Source organism: Clavelina lepadiformis, chromosome 5 (genome assembly GCF_947623445.1).
Source record: "Clavelina lepadiformis chromosome 5, kaClaLepa1.1, whole genome shotgun sequence".
Taxonomy (NCBI): Eukaryota; Metazoa; Chordata; class Ascidiacea; order Aplousobranchia; family Clavelinidae; genus Clavelina; species Clavelina lepadiformis.
This window is the reverse complement of record NC_135244.1, coordinates 6,087,815-6,107,974: the sequence shown is the minus strand read 5'-3', so window position 1 is coordinate 6,107,974 and position 20,160 is coordinate 6,087,815. Positions and strand designations below refer to the sequence as shown.

The 20,160-nt window shown below is 34.7% G+C and overlaps 3 protein-coding genes across 3 annotated transcripts; 1 reads left to right on the top strand and 2 right to left on the bottom strand.

Annotated features, from left to right (window-relative positions):
* Positions 1 to 6: 6 nt before the first annotated feature.
* LOC143461134 (two pore channel protein 2-like) lies at positions 7 to 10,335 on the bottom strand. Its single transcript, XM_076958932.1, has 15 exons — positions 10,197 to 10,335; positions 9,945 to 10,055; positions 8,516 to 9,797; positions 6,376 to 6,591; positions 6,093 to 6,264; positions 5,749 to 5,906; positions 5,235 to 5,349; positions 5,046 to 5,152; positions 4,662 to 4,852; positions 3,685 to 3,873; positions 3,025 to 3,166; positions 2,501 to 2,757; positions 2,220 to 2,326; positions 1,394 to 1,572; positions 7 to 1,301 (listed from the first exon to the last, which is right to left on the bottom strand). The coding sequence occupies exons 3-15, from the start codon at positions 8,974 to 8,976 to the stop codon at positions 1,163 to 1,165; spliced, it is 2,433 nt and encodes an 810-aa protein (XP_076815047.1). The 5' UTR covers positions 8,977 to 9,797; positions 9,945 to 10,055; positions 10,197 to 10,335; the 3' UTR covers positions 7 to 1,162.
* A 142-nt stretch (positions 10,336 to 10,477) lies between these two features.
* LOC143461139 (DDB1- and CUL4-associated factor 11-like) lies at positions 10,478 to 13,875 on the bottom strand. The gene is made up of 2 exons (XM_076958942.1): positions 13,384 to 13,875; positions 10,478 to 13,038 (listed from the first exon to the last, which is right to left on the bottom strand). Exon 2 carries the CDS (start codon positions 12,961 to 12,963, stop codon positions 11,407 to 11,409), a length of 1,557 nt encoding a protein of 518 aa, XP_076815057.1. The 5' UTR covers positions 12,964 to 13,038; positions 13,384 to 13,875; the 3' UTR covers positions 10,478 to 11,406.
* Positions 13,876 to 18,769: 4,894 nt separating this feature from the next.
* On the top strand, positions 18,770 to 19,382 carry LOC143458902 (uncharacterized). Its single transcript, XM_076955807.1, has 2 exons — positions 18,770 to 18,902; positions 19,035 to 19,382. Exons 1-2 carry the CDS (start codon positions 18,891 to 18,893, stop codon positions 19,380 to 19,382), a joined length of 360 nt encoding a protein of 119 aa, XP_076811922.1. The 5' UTR covers positions 18,770 to 18,890.
* The last annotated feature ends 778 nt before the right edge of the window (positions 19,383 to 20,160 follow it).

Genomic DNA, 20,160 nt, shown 5'->3' with positions numbered 1-20,160 from the left:
TTAGCATCTGAAAACAAACAATTTTTTTAATAGATTTTCAAAACACATACAGCAGGTGAAACAAACAGATCACCAAAAACTTAAAATCATTGGCCAAAGTCAAATAATTGCAAATATGGTATAAAGCTGAACATAATAAAAACTTCAGAAACTTTGACATACATGAGCAATTGAATAGAAATTAAAGAAGGTTCTTAAAACTATTGTAGGAAAAGTTAAAGCAGACCGTTTACTTAACCATTTGGTTGCTGTAGCATTCATTGAGGTAAGGTACTGCTAAATGTCTACAGGCAGTGAACAAATATTTACACAAATAGTATCCATCTTGAAACAAATTGCTGACAAAAAAGCGTTTTAAGTTATGGCTTACATTAATTAAATCTCGGCTCAAATAAAGAATCCTTCTGTTTTTCTAAACTTTTTTACCATTTCAATAAATTTTAGCTAATGATGATACCTCAAGGCACAATGATATCGTTGATCAATTGATCACTTTTTCACATTTATGCCACAATAAAACAACCATCTGCATTATTCACATATGTTTGGGTGATGCAAAAGCTTAACTTATTTTAGTTACATTCAATTATCGATCTCCGACAATAAAGAAAAATAACCTGATTTGTATTATCTATGGGACACTATTATATATGGTTTGCAATCAGGTTGAAGTAAGAAAATGAAACAAACATTTTACTTAAATTGAAATGCAGCATTCTTAAACCAGTGGTTAGTTTTCATTTTTATCATATACAGTAGCTACTTTGGGTTACATCAGCTCATATTTATGACGTCAAATAAGCGAAAAGTATATTACTAATGGAGATGGACAGAGACTAAAAATGAACTTTAGTGAAGCAGCACACACATAGTGTTATACTGTAATTTAAACACACTAAACACGGAGTATTTATATATGGGTGGACATTGTAGATAATCATCATAGCAATGAAACAAACAGTGAGGACAAGTGCGTTGGTTAAAAACTTTTCTCATTTATTTCAATGTATTTGGAGTAAGATGACAACTTCACAGACAAGTTACAGTCACAGTGGATATGCAGTAGACACACAACCTTTTCAAAGTTTACAATTATATTGCAAAACAGCGTTATCGATGCTAAACATGGCAGGAATAATGTCTGGAAAACGCAATGAAACTTTCAACACGTAACATCAGATTGTAAACAGGGATGCTTTCTTAATTCTTTCTGAATCCTTTCCTGCGAAGGTTGGTGTAAATGATTCTGAAAAAGGGACTGAATAGTGCCACGGTGGTTTTCAGTTCGCTCGCGTGAATCCCTGTTGTAAAAATCGACTTGGTACACAAAACTGTATTTTTATTGCCACATCAAATCTTATTTGCAATATTGCTGTTTTTTCCATCGTCTTACCCTTCCCACTTTGCAATGAAATGATCCAGGATAAGTGCAACAAAAAGGTTAACGCAGACAACAGAGGAAATGAGCCACCAAATCACAAAAAAGAGTTGTGACCATGAATTTACTTCTGCTTTATAAGCTTGCAGGAATACACCCCAGTTGTTGACCACCATGACATCCCATAATACGACCTGCAAATTTATACGAAACACCTGGTAAAGTTATTAAGCTCTTATCTGACAAATTTACATTCAGTGGTATATCACTGAAATAGGCACCAGGATTGAAAAAAATTCAATCCTGCCTTAACTCCCTAAATTAAAGGTGGATATTGCATAATTGCTTTCCTTAATTTTATTATCACACAATGCTTTGCAAATTTTGGTTGAACCTTAAAAACTTCAAAACTAAATATGTTGTTAAATATTGTGTTTATGTAGGCTAAGTTTTTTAAGGTTAAACGCATTCAAGAACCCAAAATTAAAAAAATTATCACATAATTATTAAAAATAAATATGAAATAATTAAATTATTAAAAACATCAGCATATATTAACCTTGATAAATATCAAAAGTATGCGACAAAAAACGGTCTGCGGCAGACCGATACCTGGCGCTTATGTCCGTAGATTTCATTACCCATAAACCTACAGAACAATTTTTCGATTGTTCAAAAACCTTGTATTCTTCATAAAATCCTTCTTGTACTTATGAATAGTTTTATACAAAATATGTATACAAAAACTAAAATGTTTGTTGAAGCGATGCAAAAAAATATAACATACACACAACACAAGTGAGCCGTAAAGATCACCACAATAATCCACTATATGATTTACCACTGATGAAGCAAAGTCATTGAAGTTATTTGCCCAATACTGAAGCTGTTGGTAAGTTCCACATTCATATTCAGGTGGCGGGGGCATGGTGGTTAATGCTGAGTTGGCTGCAGATGTTGAATACAAAAACAAATAAATAGTTAAATCAGCAATGCTATTTTGTTACATTGGTGATCATCTAATCACGTTCCACAAAAACAATATTCAAACATAAGATGCATTAGGCCGCAATAGAAAGTAACAGGAATTCTTTTTAAATTGCTTTTTATAAACTCAATTACCTTTGGGGAAAGGTAGACCTGGCGGTGGGGAAATGGCATTTTCAAACACAATCATCCCCATGATGGCAAAAGTATAATAAATTATGATGATGATGCCTGCAAATGATTTCAAGCTACGAATGATGTCCAATAAAACGCCAGTAACAAGTGCCATAGGGCGAAAGTGGGGAATAATTCGCAAGAGACGCAAGAGAACCAGGATGTTTACAATGCGTGCGCAATCCCAAAGCGACAGGCCTCTCACAGAAGCAGGAGAACTGTAACGGTAACAATATTTTTAAAATTAAAAGCAACTTTGCCAAAATAAATTTAGTATAATGCTGCAAAGCCTAGTTTAGTGGTTTTCAACCGTTTCCAGCTTCTAGCTGCAATAATTCCTTTCTCATGGACCCCAAGCTTCAAAATTGTTACGTAATAGGCTATTTATGGGCAATTAACGTATCACTTGCAGACTCCTTGCGCTAACTTTGCGGACCCCAGGTTGGGAACCACTGGCCTAATTGGACAATGACAAAGCTTTTTACCTGTGTCCATATTTGGATAACTGCACAAGCTCAATGACAACAAGGGCAACTGTGATTGCTCCATCATAAAGACAGTTGATATTTACAAAGTACTTCTTTCCCAGGGAAAGCATTTTCAGTGTTTGTTCAATGAAATAGTAGCCTAATATTCAAAAACTGTGTTTACACAAGTTGTTATTTTGTTATTGAGAAAGTATTTAACTATGCTCTTACTGCAAATTAGCATTCTGTATGAAACAGGAATAGGGATGCACATTCTAGAATAACGAATCCTTGAGAACCAAATTTCAAAAGATTTAAATCCAACTTTTGTATTTTTTCAGATTTTCAGTAAATGGTTTTTATTCTGTAACTAAATGTTTTCATTTGCGCACACAGTAGATTTTGTTGTCGCTTTTTACATCACATTGCAAAACCAAGTGCTGGATGCATTAATCGTTGTGAATTAAACCGCATCATGTCAATTTGACAATAGTCATCTATACTTGAACCATAAGAACTTTGTAAACCTATTGTAAAGACAAAAGGAAAGCACCGCTGGGGTCTAAATTTTAGAATACTTAAGTATTCTGTATTGTACATCCCTAAGCTTGACCAACGTATGCAAATGGATAATTAAATACAGTTAAGTTATTTGGTAACACAAGCTGAAAAACTCACCAACAAATACATAATTCATTATGTTTAATCGGCTAAATACTCCCTTGAAAGCCTCCTCATAATGGATGGCAATTTCTACTGTCATTAGTATTGCATTTAACAATACGACAAAATTGCCAGCAACATCAAAGTAGCGATTTTGGACCAACTTTTGTATAAATTTCATGACTTTAGAAGTCCACACGGGAACTGCAAAATTTTATTAAAATGTGAATAATTTGACGGTTATTACTGCTTAATCAAATAAGGCCATGCAGATCTATGTTGCTTACAAATTATTGTCAGTACATGTACTTAAGTTTGGGCAAACAGCAATAAAAATCTAATAACTAATAAGGTTGTAACTCAAATTACACAAGCCTCTGTCCTAGTTGGACTTTAAAATTGGAAAACGTTTCATCGTAAATTTTGCAATAGAGCTCCAGCAAAAAAACTTGTTTGTTTAAACATACAGTATTTCAATTATTCGCAAGTGACAAGGCACGTGCAACATGTGATGCAGTGTAATTTATATAGCTTTTACAATAAACCTTTCAGTTGTTATTTGATTTTCTGAGAAAACAGGAACACAGGTATTATATTATAACACTGAAACTTTTTCTACATGGCAACTTCTTTCACCTATCAAACCATTAGAAAGTTTGTGGAACATTCATACGACATAGTGCAATGATACGTGACCAATATCATTTACCAACATGATTTAACTTGTAGTGAAAAATAAAATGTTCTTTGTTTGGCAGCAAGTTGTTAATTCCACTATTGACATGCAAACTTAATTTTATTTATTTTTCAAGGGTTGACTTTTGTTGTTTTATCATTTGTGATGTTTTTTTGATATAACAGCTAGGTGCGATGTATGTTCCATGCAAGCTTTTGTAAGTTTTTTAGAACCATACTGCTAAATGTACATAATAGAAATATATGATAATAATTAAGACACAACAACTACAAACAATGCAAGCAAATTTGATTACCTTGTGCCTTAGGTAAAATTGACAGATGAAAGCTGGAATCAATATTTCTAAAAAGGTTATTGAAGAGATCTAGATTTAATTCTGTGAGACCATTATCACAAGCTTCCTTTAAAGCGGTGTAAACATGTCTACGTTGCTCGGGTGATAAGGAGGCTTTGCGTAGAACTTCCTGTATAATGCAGACTGAAGCACTGCAAACGATATATAAATGGGAAAACATTGTTAGACATTGTAAACATTTTTTATTTACATCTTTTTCTGTAATGTCTACACGTATTATTTTATGTAAGCAATATAAAACACATTAATAAGTAACAAAGGCTAGCAGAGCATTTAAATTACTAAATTTCCAAACACATTAACTAATAAACTTATTGTAATTACAGTGGCTGGTCTAATTCCATATAATTTTGTCCCTTTACAACGGCGGTTGCCTTACAGAGAGAATGATGGGCCGCTGACAAAGCAACACAACGACGAAAATAGCTCGTCTGAAAGGAAAGATTTTATATTTTTAGATAAGTTTTTAACACATTCTTTTATGGTAAACTAACATCACAACTTAGTGCGTACCTGCATTGAACACTTGAAATAACCACGGAACTGATTGTAAATAATGGCGGTCAGCAAGTTAAACACCAGAAAAGTGCCAATCAATGAAAAAAGAATGAAATAAATGGCATAGAGTCTAAAACAGCACAAAACAAACAACTTTGGCTACAACGAAAGCATCTAAAACAGGGGCGGGCAATATATGGCCCGCCGGCCGGACCCGGCCCGCAACGGGATTCTGGGCGGGCCCCAGACATTTTTTAGTCTTACATGATAATGTGGCCCGCAGCCACAGTCTGCCGCAATCAGCGTTATAACGTTAATAAATTCATTAAATACTGCTTTTGGTCTCTATGCTTTTAAACTTAAAGTTTAATTAAATATGATTTATTCCTTGTATAAGTGGATAAGTGGCCCACCAAGCCCTTTATTTTCCTATATCAGGCCCGCCCCTGATCTAAAAGTATGTGTCATACTACCGGCAATAATCATAACAATTTTATTTACACAGTATTACACTTGAAATCACTAGTACCTATTTTCAGAGTATGCAGGCATCATCACATCCGGATTGTTAGCAGTTGTTAAAAGAACAAGCAGTGACATTATAGCATTATCAATGGTTCGGAAATATAACTTCCATTCTGTATTGTTGAACTCGTCACCATTTATTGCTGTACTATTTGCTGTTCTCTATAAAGGTAAATGCAGTACGTAAAAAAGTTATATATAAAAATTGCAAAGATGTATATCTATACAACATATCATACTTACATCTTACTAGCCAAACTGTGTTTTAGAGACATCATATTGATATGAACTTGACTAATTTCTAAATGTTCTCGAATTTATGGATTGTTTTGAGTGGTTTTGACTTACGTGTGGAAATACAAGCATTCCTAACATTGTAAAAAAGTAGAGATGTAGAGAGAGAAGAGTGAGTACAGATGCTATTTCAGGAAGTGTGTTCCACATTGCTTTCAAAGTCTTCTTCAACATTGTTGTGTTTTGTACAAGAAAGTAGGGTCGAAAAAGGCGACGTATTCGTATCCTACAAAACAAATCTAATTTCATTTAGAAAAACTTCAAGAAAAAATTTTATACTAAACATCGCAAAAATCTACGAACAGGACAAACTGAAAAGATTACTGAAGCCTGTAACCTGTAACTGTCATTTCCGAGTACAAGTGATACTATGACATCTGCAAACGATAACAGCAAAACAATAAAGCCTCCAGTCAGCCATGGATTGCGTTTTAAAAAAGGGACTTGGCTTTCTTTGTGTGTTGACAAGTAGCCTTGTATTATATTGGACACTGTTAAAATGACAAGACAGAGTATTTCAATTCCCTCAGTGATTCCATGAGGTAACTCAAACCTGTGAATGTATGTGGAAAAATGAGATTTTATAACTAAGGGAATGCTAGAGACAGTATAAAAAATATTAAACATATCAAATAAATTGGAAACATGCACTTTAACATTAAAACAAGCCCAAACTGCGTCTGGATGCAAAGGAATCTTTCAACAATTCAAGTAAATCAGTTTCGTTAAACAAATAAGCTTTAATAAAATTAAAGTACAACATATATAGGCCTGAGGGTCATTTCATACAAAATCAACCAACCTTAAAAATCTTTACCTCTCAGATTTTTTATACGTGTTTGTATGTTATAGGGTAGAAAAATTGAAACAAAACACAAAATTCCAGCGTTCTAGCTTAACTGGGTTTTAAGATGTAGGCCTTTGAAATTTTGGCATTTTCGCCACTTGAGGGAGCCCTTTTCTTTTTATGCTTCTGGCGTCCACAGCTTTCTCGGTAAAATGCTAGAAAATGGCAGGATTCGATTCTTGATTATGTTCTTTATATTAAAATAAAACTTAATTCAACAATAACAGTGTTTCCCTTTGAAAATTCATGATTTAATGCTAAAGGTACTGAGGCCTGGATTTCAGCTAGAGCAAGGTAATAAAATTTTAATAAATAATAAATTAATAAATTTAGGTAATAAATTTTTTTGATTTTATTGTTTTACATACATATCATACATTCTATTTCAGCTTTAACTTCTCACGATCAATCCCAAACTGAGCTACAATTTTAAATTTTCTTAGCTTTTCTTTTTCTTAAAATATGTAAATTTTGAAAACCTTAATGAAACACTGTGTTTTTCAGAAAGCTGCATATGACAAGTTACGTAAAATAAAGACTTTTTAGTATGTTTGTATTTGTTTAAATTAATTGCTTTCTATTTAGAGCCAATATTGTTAGTTTGGATTTTCTTGACAGCAGCAATTGCACCTTGGAAAAGAGTATAGTAATATGTATTATGCAGTATGCTACCACAGTGAGTTGATTACTTACACCTAATCTTCAAAATCTGGCACTGTGTTACCATATTGTACAATGTATTTTTCTATAACCAAAGTGCTAATTACTGATGTCAAGAAAACTTGGCTCTATGTAAAAGGTCATAAATATGTTAACATATATAAAAAGCACAATAATCCTTTATTTTACTCTACTTGTTATACGCTGCTTTTCGAAGAAACACAATTCTTCCCAATGGTTTACAAAAATTTACGTATGTTACGTTAAGAAAATTTAACTTCATGTCGGAGTTTGAGATTGACCGTGTTAAGTTAAAGCTGAAATAGAAAGTATGATACCTACGTAAAACATTAAAATTAAAAAGAAATGTTACAGTGCCCTCGCTGAGATCGGGGCCAGGCAATATTCCACATTCAATCATAAATTTTCAAGAGAAAACACTGTTTTATCAAATTTTACCAGTTTTACCATTTATTCTTTTTAGCATTTTACAGTGCAGGCTGAGGATGCTAGAAGCAAAAACAGAAAAAAGAGCTTTGTTAGGTTGCAAAAATGTCAAAATTTCAAGGTTCTATATCTTGAAAGCTAATTGAGCTAGAACGCTGAATTGTTTTGGTTTTGTTCCTATTCTGACACTCTTAATCATATAATAAAATAATCTGAAAGATAAGGGTGTTCATTTTCATTATTTTGGTTGATTTTGTATGGAATGACCAATACAGTATATTATATACAATATGCTTATATGCAACAGTAAAGTTTTTTAATTGAGCAACTGATGCGGACGTACGGACGGTAGTCAATAAAAAGAGCAGATGCAGCCTAGTTTTGTAAATTAATAACATATAATACACCAATACAGTTTGGCGATGTGAAAAAATGAGTGCACAGGTGTGCAATTTTTGCCGAAGTATGTGAAATATAGTGTATATAGAATTTATGCACTACTGTAAACTATATAAAATATTACCTTTTGCAATTTCGGCGAGGGTCAGACGACCAACTTAAGGATGATGGTTCTTCAATAAAAGCCAACATCAAAATGATAAAGGTGGCAAGCTTTATTACATACTGAATGGATGCGGAACGGTACCAACGATAAAGGGTCAACGAAAATTTACTTGCTTTGTGGTGAATACTTCTGTACTGAACAGCGTCTTCAATAAACACAACACTCTGCATTTTCACATCTTTTAAGTAAGCTTTTTCGGCATCTGTCGGAGTCGAAAGCAATAATTCCTCATCGCTGTTGATGTTGTTATGACATCTAACGGCATTTATCGATGCTGCATGATCCTGAACTTGCTGTTCAGTGCTTTGTGTAGAGTCTGTCAATTGTGTGTCATCACGATTGAGAACAGAATTTTTGTACTTGCTACTTTCCACATCCATTGCTTGTTGTGTACCACAATACCGAAGGTTTACACTCATTCCATTCCAGTTAAAATAGGGCACAAACAAACAGTGCTTAGTCAAGTATTAACAAACACAAACAATAAAAACTTCTATAACCTATAGGCTATATGCTGGTCTAATTTATTTAATGAACAATGAATAAAGTATAAAGTATTTTGTTTTGCACAATAATCAAGGTACATAGTTTGGTGTCAAAATTTGGTCCATGTCTCGGTGCCATGGCAATCAAATTTTGAATTGGCATTCAACACTGAGCTGAATGGATGCACACAGGAAACCCATTGTTCTTTTTAATGATTGGTGTCTACTGCACAATGAGGTTGCCCATGTGACTGGTGTCTGGATGATGCCATTTTTTAAGGTGTCATCTGTGCCAGACTATGCTATGAGCACAGCATGAAGAGATTGTATTAAGGGATGTATTTGCAGATAATAATTCTAGCAATTGTGACCAGACCATTGGGTAGAAAAAATAGAGCTTTTATGAAATTTTAGACCTAAAAAATGCATGGTCCTCTTATATAATTAGAATTTAGAAAATCTTTTAAGTTGTTTCTAGCCTAATAGTCAAGAGCCTTCTACCTTTAACGCGTTTCATTAAGTTTAGCGTGCTGCAGTTACACTAATGCCTATACGAGCTAAGCTTAAGCTACAGATTAAACTATCCAGAACAGAGCTTGTCTGTCTTGTACACCAGCTTAACTCACGACTCTACCACAACATTCAATAATGTCCATGCATCCAACCAACCTGCTACCTGCCTACCCAGCTGGGACAACACGCCACATTCTTCTACGCCAATTCCTCGTGAGACGTGACGCCAAATAACAACTGATCTATACAAAAAAAACGTTTAGTCGGATCATTCCCGTCTATTAATTGTTTATAGTTTGTAAGCATATCGATTTTATTTTGTTGCAATTAAATTAGCACTATAATTTAGCTCTCGTAATTAATGACAAAACAATACAATTATACCATACATTTGTAGCATTGCTGACTGTTGGTTTACGTCAGCTGCGATAATGCCACAGGTCTCTCTTGCATCAATTTCAGCGTGACGTTTTTCTAACTTGAGTCAAGTAAACGTTAACCTAAAAACTCTTTTGAGATCACACTATTCATTACATTAAACTGATTAGTATAACATTATGGCTGCCTACAAATTAATGTGGTTGACAGTTACAGAGTTGTAGTTGTTTACGAATACAGTACAGTATATCCGATTTTGTTACCTAAAGTTGTATGTCTTTCCGTCACAATTGTTGTAATGTGATTCGAGTAATTCTGGACCAACTCAAGTCAAGTTAGTTAGGACCTTGGCTCCAAAAACGTGACTCAAGTCATTAAAACACTGATTTAAATATCGACTTTGCCAATCATCAGCAGAATTACTCTTTTCTTTGTTTCTGCTTGTGTAATTTCAAGTCGGCAGGACCAGTTTTTGTTTCATTTTACAAATTCCGTATGCATATTTTTGCTATTACAAAAATTGTGATAAAAACAGTCAAGCCAACATGGAACACGGAATTATTTTATACGGTTTTTAACACAATCAGAAAGTGGCACAAAAAATTACACTGTTGAACAAAATAAAAGAAATTTTAGCTTTAAGGGTCACCAATGTGCTTCTGAAAAGGTTTTTAACGATTATAAGTGCATCAGCATTTAAAAAAATTAAGTAGCGAGGTCGTCGCATGAGAAATTTGCAATAATGAAGTGGAGTGGTGGTGCTAAATAAGAATTTCAGATTCACAATTATGCATCAAAACACACAGTTTGAAATTAATACCATCAACTGACAAACTAACACCTAAATGTGATTAACAATCAGTCACCAATATGATAAGAATTAAATTATTTAGGAGCTAAAATCTGGTAATACCACTGCATTGCAGTTGTTTCAAAATAAGTTGCAAAAACATACTTTCCAAAATGCAAATCACGTGTAGCGTGTTGAGAGGTTTGTAATGGGCACTAGTAATAGCAGATAGTATTATTATGATAGTGTACAGAAATCATTTTAGTATTAACAGATATAATGTGGGTATGTAACCAAATTTTTACCAATAAAAACATGACAGGTGCATTCATTTGAAGACAGAGTCTTGTTAAAAATTTGCCTGAAAAAAAACATGAAGATGTACCAGTGCAGTTTTAGTTTACCAATGCAGATAAGCTGAAATGGAAGAATGCTCCGCTAATAAAACAAAAAACTGATAATTATCCCTTCTATATGCATGGATTAAATAAAAGTATATTATTAACATTGCTGGCACTACTGGGCGTTGACTAATGAGTGCTTTCCTCTACTTCATTCAGTACTGAATACTGAGCTTAAATAAGCAATGAAGTAATTAACAAATTCTACATTTGGTGAAAGAGTTCAAAGGAAATTCCACAATTGCTAAGCTATTACAAGTATCAGTACGAAACTGTACCAAATCATGCCATATCAACGTTTTCATTCTTCCACATCCATAATCCAAAGCTCTTGTCCCATGAACTTGTAATGAATTCATTTTCATACGGGTGCCAGGACACATCGCGGACACATCCCTCATGCTTCTTTAACTTGGATACAACTTCTCCAGTCAGAAGATCGTACACAAAGACACGTCCAGATGAGCAACCCGAGTAAATGTACTTGTTTCCGGTGGTATGCATGGGTGAAAAACGTGCGCGAATCAAGGTGCTACGAACATGATGGCCCAGATATGTCATCACTGAACTATCTCCCGGTATGGGCTTTTTCCTGGTCAAACAAAGCGGAGCGCTCTCCCATCTGTAATCCCACCTCTGCTCTGCCACCGTTTGGCGTACTTTGTCGATTGTACTTCTTGACGAAAACTGACGAATGTCCCAAAGTTTTGCAGACTGATCTTTGCTGTTAGAAAGCAAATATCTAGAATCACCACGAGTGTCAATGTACGTGATACCATCTTGATGGCCAGCTAGGGTACCTACTGAGGCATTAGTTGTATCTGAAAGAATTCTACGATCCCAAACTTTAACCAGCCCATCGTCTCCACCAGAGTATATTATATGTGACCTGTTATCGGCATAACATATTGCATTGACATCATCTTCATGTGCATCCAGCTTTAGTGTCCTTTCGCCACGTTCGAGATTATACACATACAAATAACCATCATTTGCAGCACAAATGATCTCACTTGCATCATTAGAAAATTGCAATGAAAACACTGCAAAATTGTAGTGATTTGGTTCCAGGTCATGAGCACTGTGAACTGATAAACTGGGATCGTCACCATCATACACTGAACAAACATGGATGTAGTTGGACCAGCTTGAATAAGCAACAAACCTTGAGTCACTGCTAAAAGCTGTGTCAAGAACACTCCAACCAATATCCCTAGCCTGAATCCTTTTGAACATCGATTTATTTGATAATTTTCTAGTATTGTAAATTCTTAAAGTTCGATCTTGACAAGCAGATAAGAAAGTATTTCCGTCATCAGAATATGTTCCGCAAAATAATTTTTCATGAAAACTTACTCTTTTAATCACATCATTTGGCACATGCCTTGAAAATACAGAGGCACACGTTCCATGGGTGAAATTCTTTTTCCTATTAAGCCCACAGCAGTTAGCTTCACGTTGCCTTAGAACATGAGATATGTTGTATTGTCTGTCACTGATGCTTTTACATTGGGGGTTTATACTTCCAGTGGATAGCTGCATCTCCTGGTACAAGTCATTGTCTCTTATGGTATTAGGTTGCAATTGATTGCTCCGATGTGATAGCTCTGCATGGGCATCGTTATCATCATCAGAATCCCTTGATCTCATACTTCTGGATGACATAAGGTCCAAGTGTCCATTACGAAGTATAAAAGCAAGAACCATGGCTAAGGCGGGATCCTCATCATCATCCGAAGATGCAATATTTGTCCCATCAGCTCGACCAGACTCCTCTTCTGACATCTGATTATTTTCACTTCGTTGTCTGCTCCAAAAACGTGATGCTCTTGATCCCATGAACTTCTTGTATCATGTCAACAGGTCTCGACCATTTATCATTGTACACCACATAAATCACAGGATGAACCTGTGCTGCAAAGCAGATTATTATTTTCAATTAGTATGATAGTTAGACAATAATTATACAAACAACGAACAATGGAACCAAAAATTTAAAATATGATACATTAAAATACTACTGGAAATGGCCTACACATGTTGATTGACTACACTATCATGAGACAGACATTTGAAAAAATAAGTGACTCTACTCCTGTGAGCAACAGGAGACCTTTTAACTATAAGGAGTTCTTATTGTTGCTTGCTGTATCCCAATGATGGCTCTTCAATTTTTTAAAACACATTTGAGTGTCAAAGTACTTTTACAGAGGCATATCTGTGTTCCTAAGTTCATACACAACAACCTGTTAAAGTTACCTCATCTCCAGGGCAACATTGATGAATTGACAATTTTTAAAAACTTGAATAGCTTCACCAATGCATTGTTTTCAGGATAGACTGCGATTTACTTTACAGATACACCAGAGATCGAAATAAAGTCAAAATGTTACAAGATTGTTACATTATGAAAAAAAATATATTTAAAATTGTAAAGATGTGCCAGTGTTAACCCCTTCTACCATGCACAATCTACAAATCGTAAAAACTGAGGATGTATTGAATCATGTTTTTTGGATTCGATCCAAATTTTTTGAAAAAGGAAATAAATTATTTCGGCCAATTCATGTAATCTAGTAATTGAAAGTATTTGTATGATAAATGTGAAAGAAATTGTGTTTATGCACCGCAGCTTATACAATAAAGGAAATACGAAAGTTGAACATACATATACTGTATATACTTAGTTGTAACTTGCAAACAAAAGAATACTGAAATGGAATTAAACAACAATCATATCCACTGTTGTTACAGTTTTCCTGCAATGAAGGAATTTTCAAGCAGGTTTTCAGAAGTATCTTAAATATTCGGTTTTCAGCCAAATCTGGAAACAAATTTTGCCGAAAACCAAATTTGGGCATTTTACATGATTTGGACGAATTAATTCGATCTGCAGAAGTTTCATTGCACCTCTAGTAAAAACTTTATTATTGTGTGGTTGAAAAGTTTTTAGAATTTCTTACCCTTAAGGGCCTGTAGTACCATTTTGAGCAGTTTTGAAACGGCAACTCGGCGATTGTGACGAAGGTCGCATGCAAGACGTCATTATAGAAAAAGTATAAATGGTTCCGGTCCAGTGCGCATGTGACCTTAATTTGTGATGGTTTGTTGTTGTTATGGCGTTTGCTGAGTGTAGGTTCAGGCTAAAGTTGACGTTTTGTGTTGGTTCAAAATTAAGGCTTTTTGGCTGATTTTTTGGAAAAATGTAAGGAAAAAAGTTGTTTAAAAGTTGAAGCATTTGGTGTGAAAATTCCAGATATGAGAATTTGCTCAAAATTCTGCATTAAGTTGTTTTATCCTACATCTCGGCGGATACAAAAATTCAGCGAGGTGACCGGGCTTGTTTCTAAAGAAGCAAATTCGAATTGAAAAATGTTACTTTGCATTGTTTAAGATAGGACTTTGGATGGGCCTACAGCCCCTTAAATGCCTATTTAATGTGATGTTTGGCATTTTATGTCTTTAAATTATCTTCAAACAAATGTCAATAATAATTCTAATAGTAATATTATAACCTAAACTGTAATGACATAAACAACTACAGAGTATAATCCACACAAAAGTCTATCATAGTTTATAGAAAATAAACGAGGCAATAAAGACTTTTGCCAGGACGTTTTTTTGGATTGTTTTGCCTACATATTATAAATTATTACTTAGCCAGTATGAAACTGTTGCACTGGCTATATGTTGCAAACCTCGATGTTAAACAAGTGGAGCCAGATTTTGCAACTTAAGTGGATATTGGCTTATGGCAGTATGTCAAGATTTGAAAACTTTGATCAATAATAATTTTTGTTTATCCCTGCATGGGATATTTTATTATTTTCTTCTGTAACCAAGTAAATAAACAATACCAAAACACTGTTACTTTTGAGGGTACAGCAAATATGTTTTCTTTATTCAAATTTCATTTTTCATGTTTCATTGCACTCATCCCATGACCTAATCATTTACAGCCTATTAACCTTTAAGAGTGGCTATTTCACCATACGCAGGTCATGCAGCGCGCTGTCTAGGTTAGGCTAGGCGGTTAGGTTAGTGAGGAGAATGGGTACATGTAAAACTTTGATAATTATATTTATAACTATTTAGAGTTTAATTGTTGGATTTAGGTTAGTAGGAAGATTTGAGTTAGGTTGCTATGTTATAAGATTTAAGTCTAACAAGAAACTGTGACAAATAGCTTGGATTTTATGATTTTTCGGGTGAAATAGTGACAGCTTTAATTTTTTTGCGGTTGTCATAGTCTACCTATCACTGAAATCTAGGAAAGCGGTTATTAAAAGTTACTGCAAAAACCATAGGCTAGCCTACATTCAAACATTTCTTTTGTTAGCATAAGCTGGCAAATTGCTGAGACTAGCGGCAGATTTGAGCTGCAAAACCGCGCTATTTCAGCACAGGTTGCACATTACTTTATAACCTGGAGTGATCTGAATTGAAATAAATCTATAATTTCAATATTTTTATGTAAATTTTACGCAACTCTCTTCAATAAAAGGCAGTAGGAATTTTTTTTCTTTCACCGCGGTAAGCGTCATCAGTCATCAGTGTCAACGTTAGGCTACCAGGCGTTGAAGGCTCAGACAGATTCTGCTCCTTGCGTCAACTCAGTTCAATGTTTATATAATTGTATACGGCGTTTCAAAATTTGTACCGCTATGTTTTGCCATTGACAGTAGGAAGGGTTGCCTTCAAAATATACAGGTTCAATTGGAGCGCTTGACTGTAAAATTGAATTGAAAGTTTTTCGAAACCGTGCATTTAGTTAGGTGATTCTACAGTATTTTGAACATATTTTTTAAAACTATTTGCAAATAGAGCACAAATTTTTAGATTAATTTTTAACAGGCAAATATTTTTGTTTTACTTCGTTGTGGACGGTGTCACAGCTTTCTGAAATTTTTTGAACGGCAAAGTGAGCAAAAATTATACAAAGGTAGCCTGCAAACGTTTTTGTATGAAACGTTTTACACCATAGTCTATAGTTGAGGGGGACAATTGATTGTATATTAATCAAGTCAAAAACTCAGCTCATTAATCCATTGGATGGCGATTTAATCGATCAACTCTATAATCATCAATCAATAACATTGACTCAATAATCCAATTCCTCGTTCTGGCACTTTTGTTAAATAAGAGATTATTATGACGCCACAAACATATGTAACTGGTGATACAACGGAAGTTTATATCAAATAATACGATCAATGGTTTATAAGGAATATAAAAGTACATTACAACACGGCTAGCTCCAAGCAAGTATAAAGGTCTATATATAATACTCACCGATCTATTAATTGATGCCCCGGCGGGTTAGCGATGCACTAAATTAACCCACTTCGGTAACGTCTACACATATTAGCTATGAACACGTGGTACAAGTTCTATTTCATGCCATTTCATATTAAAATTATGACGTATGCAGTAGATAGCAGGACAAACGATCGATCAAAAGAATGGTGTTCGAATAAAAAAAAGGATATTCGCGTCTTGCCGACCGCTACGACAAAATTCCGGCAATTCGATTTAAATCAGGTCAAAAATTTAAGAAAGCTATTTTGACACTAGTAGTTTTTTTACATTATTTTATTATTCTGTAATGCACGTTTTTGCCCTCGAGACCTTGCTATATTCGCTCGTCTAATTTCTGGAAATTATTGTCGTAACTGCTAATATGTTTGCGACCACCTGCGACAGCACAATTTTTCGTTAATGTTGCCACATTGAAGGCGAAAAATAAAATGAATGAATGAATGAATGAATGAATGAATGAATGAATGAATGAATGAATGAATGAATGAATGAATGAATGAATGAATGAATGAATGAATGAATGAATGAATGAATGAATGAATGACAAAAAGTTTCAAACATTGAAAGGGGAATGTTGTGACAAAATAATCTTTATTACATTACAATGGTGTGAATAAAAAAGTATAGATTTTAGAAAGAAGCAGCGAGACACACGAGAAAAATTATTTATAGAATTAAGTTACTGGTTAAAACTGCAAAGCGTAACGTAGGCTACAACAAAGTTTTTACAAATCGTGAAACCATATACATAAAAATGAAATTGTGCACTCAGTCGATGGAAGCCGATGTGTTTTATGTGAGTAAAAAGGTTTTATAAACAGTTTACTAGTTTCGTTGGCCGCATATGAAAGGCGCCGCGCAAAATGGATCAGCAGAAAGGATGGTGAAAAATTTAATGGCGAAATTCGAAGAAAAATCTTGATTAGCCTAGAGTGGGAACAAGAATATGCGGTAGTTGATGAGATTCGCCCAGCTCCTTGTTTGTGCCAAAGAAGTGTAACGGTTGGCTCGGCAGCTAATTTTTTCTGGAAAAACACTCATTTAGCTTTGCATTTTTCATTGAAGAATTTCTGAATTTGGAAGATATCGTTTTTAATTGAATTTTTAACTGCTTTCAGAGGTACTGAATAATTTAAGAAATTTTCATTGCTCAGTACAAGAATAAGACGTGGAGAAATTCAGAGAGTGTTATTGCTTTCTGGATTACATTGAGTAGTTTTTCTGGTTTCTTTTTTATAAAATTTTCTTTGCGTGATTGGTGCCGTATTAACTATAGGGTAATAACGTTGTTCCACTCGCATAGCTTGAATGCCCACGAAAAGTATGTTAACGCAAGCCGAAATGCTGCTTTCATTTTTAAAACTATGAATATGTTTATACAATTCTCACTTGAAAACAATATCTGACAAATTTTTCTAGGAGGGGCGGGACCCCCCTAGTTACGGCCCTGATGACAAATGGGATTCGTACTAATCGTACATATATGGTGAAGCACAACTTAATTGGGAGTTAATGAACGAACTTGCATTGACCCTGTCAAATCAACTATGGTGCAACATTCGTAAACAGCTTGACAAGCAGGCGCTATGGTGTCAACATATTCAACGTTTAGGAAATAATCTTAATTTTAAATAATATTTTAATTTAAGATATTGAAATGCAAAATATTTTAATGTACTTTTGCACTGCGACTTAATAGGCACAAATGGGAAGAAGTTATGAGATAATACTGTACAAAAAAGTTAATAACGTAGTAATGTGTCAATACAGTACTCGATCCTGATATGGGAATACAAATGTAATGGAGACCGATCTTAAGTACCTATCTAAAGGTTTACTATTAGCTTAAGTTTAAAAATACGAATTATTAAACCTAGCCCTTCCCAAAAACTATCCGTTGTCAAACATTGGGGAAGGCGAAAGGTGACTTCGCCCCCATGGCTACGTTCCTGCTTACAGTCCGAAACTCGGGGTATTTTTCTTCTCAAAAAGGAACTAGTTATTCATTATGTCTTTGCTGAGCTACGCTGAACGTTTTACCGAAATTGATTACCGTATTAAATGCTTTTTCACTAAAATGTGTCCGTATAGTAATTCAAGATGAAAACATCAGCATGCAATTACTGCAACAAAATGCTTTTTTGCCTGTAGCCTACGTTTGAAGTCAAGAAACGAACATTATTCTTAAACGGTGACACGCAATATACTGTAGTACATATTGCTTGTCTCCGCTTATGATTTATGTTCTTTTGGTGATTTCATATTTTATTTTATTTATGCTATCGTATTTTATTCATTCTTATTTTCTTCTATCCAGTAAGAGTATCGTGTTTAATCTTTTATGTGGGAAACCTTTACGGCCCGGCTGAAAAACGTCCACGAATCGGTTTGGGATCGCTGGTTTAAAATACAAAGAGTGCAATCTTCGACAACCATGCTAAACCAAGATGGAACAACACGTAGGCCTATTAAACATTAATGTAAAAATTTGTGCTTTATTTGCAGCAAGTTTAAAAAAAATATGTTTAAAATACTGTAAAATCACTTCACTAAACGCACGGTTTCGAAAAACTTTCAATTCAATTTTACAGTCAAACGCTCCAAGTCAGGGTCGGGCAACATACGGCCCGCGACGGGATTTTAAGCGGCCCGCAGACAGTTTCCGGTCTTACATGATAATGTGGCCTAAGGCCACATTCTGCCGCAATCCCTGTATTGCGTCACTGAATAAGTCCAAGTTTGCCAACCTGAGAAAGATGGCCATGAATCTACTTGTTCTGTTCGGGTCTACATACATTTGTGAGCAAACATTTTCGACCATGAACATTAATAAGACAAAGCTGCGCTCCAATCTATTCAGGAATCCGGCCCGCCAAGTACTTCATTTTCTCATATCAGGCCCGCCGACCGAAGAAGTTGCCCGCCCCTGCTCCAAGTGAACCTGTAGGCTATATTTTGAAAGCACCCGTGGGAAGCGGAAAGGTGGAATGGTGCTAACCTTGTAATGGTGTAGCATAATACAGATGAATTTGGTTAACTCTTTAATTGCATACCGCTTAAACGCATATTTAGGACTTGCAAAATATGGTACGATTTTCAATTTTGTTCATTTTAGTCTGTTGTTGGCAGTTTAAGGTTCCAGAAGTTATTGGTTACGTTTTAACAATGTCGATGTTTCAGAATCAGATGGCTAGGTTGTTCCCCACAAAGTTAATAGCAGTTTTAACTAAGCACATGTCAAAATTTTCTGAAGACGTCACCAATTGCAGCCTGCTGTTCTTGAGTCGCACCCTGTATTTATTGACGTCACGTGGTTGCTGATTAGTGATTTAGAGAGCCAGGTATGTATTGTATTGTTTATTTTTCACCATTGTCTTTGGGGGAACGAAAAAAAAAATGCGAACCATTACAGTATAATGAGATAAAATAACATTTAACAGTTCCACCAGCAAACAATGAGCGGGAAAAAAGCAGCAAAGCCCGAAAGGCTTAAAACGTGTGAGAATAACGCAACCAAATGATAAGATGCATAATGGATAACACGGTCAGTAAACACAACATGTAATAAATAAGTTACAAAAAAAATGCAACACATTGGCCGTACGGCAAAACAGTGCTTACAAACACAAACATATGTAATAAGTTATATGTTGGATACAGAGACAATGTGGTAGCTAGGCTACATTTAAGCTGATCAACAGATTTGTAAAGATACGC

Excerpts from the sequence above, each read along its gene's own strand:
- LOC143461134 (XM_076958932.1), bottom strand. The coding sequence starts at position 8,976 with ATGAGTGTAAACCTTCGGTATTGTGGTACACAACAAGCAATGGATGTG. Across the intron at positions 6,265-6,375 it reads CTCGGAAATGACAGTTACAG|GATACGAATACGTCGCCTTT; the intron begins GTTACAGGCTTC and ends TTTGTTTTGTAG. Across the intron at positions 5,153-5,234 it reads ATTTCAAGTGTTCAATGCAG|ACGAGCTATTTTCGTCGTTG; the intron begins GTACGCACTAAG and ends CTTTCCTTTCAG.
- LOC143461139 (XM_076958942.1), bottom strand. The coding sequence starts at position 12,963 with ATGGGATCAAGAGCATCACGTTTTTGGAGCAGACAACGAAGTGAAAAT.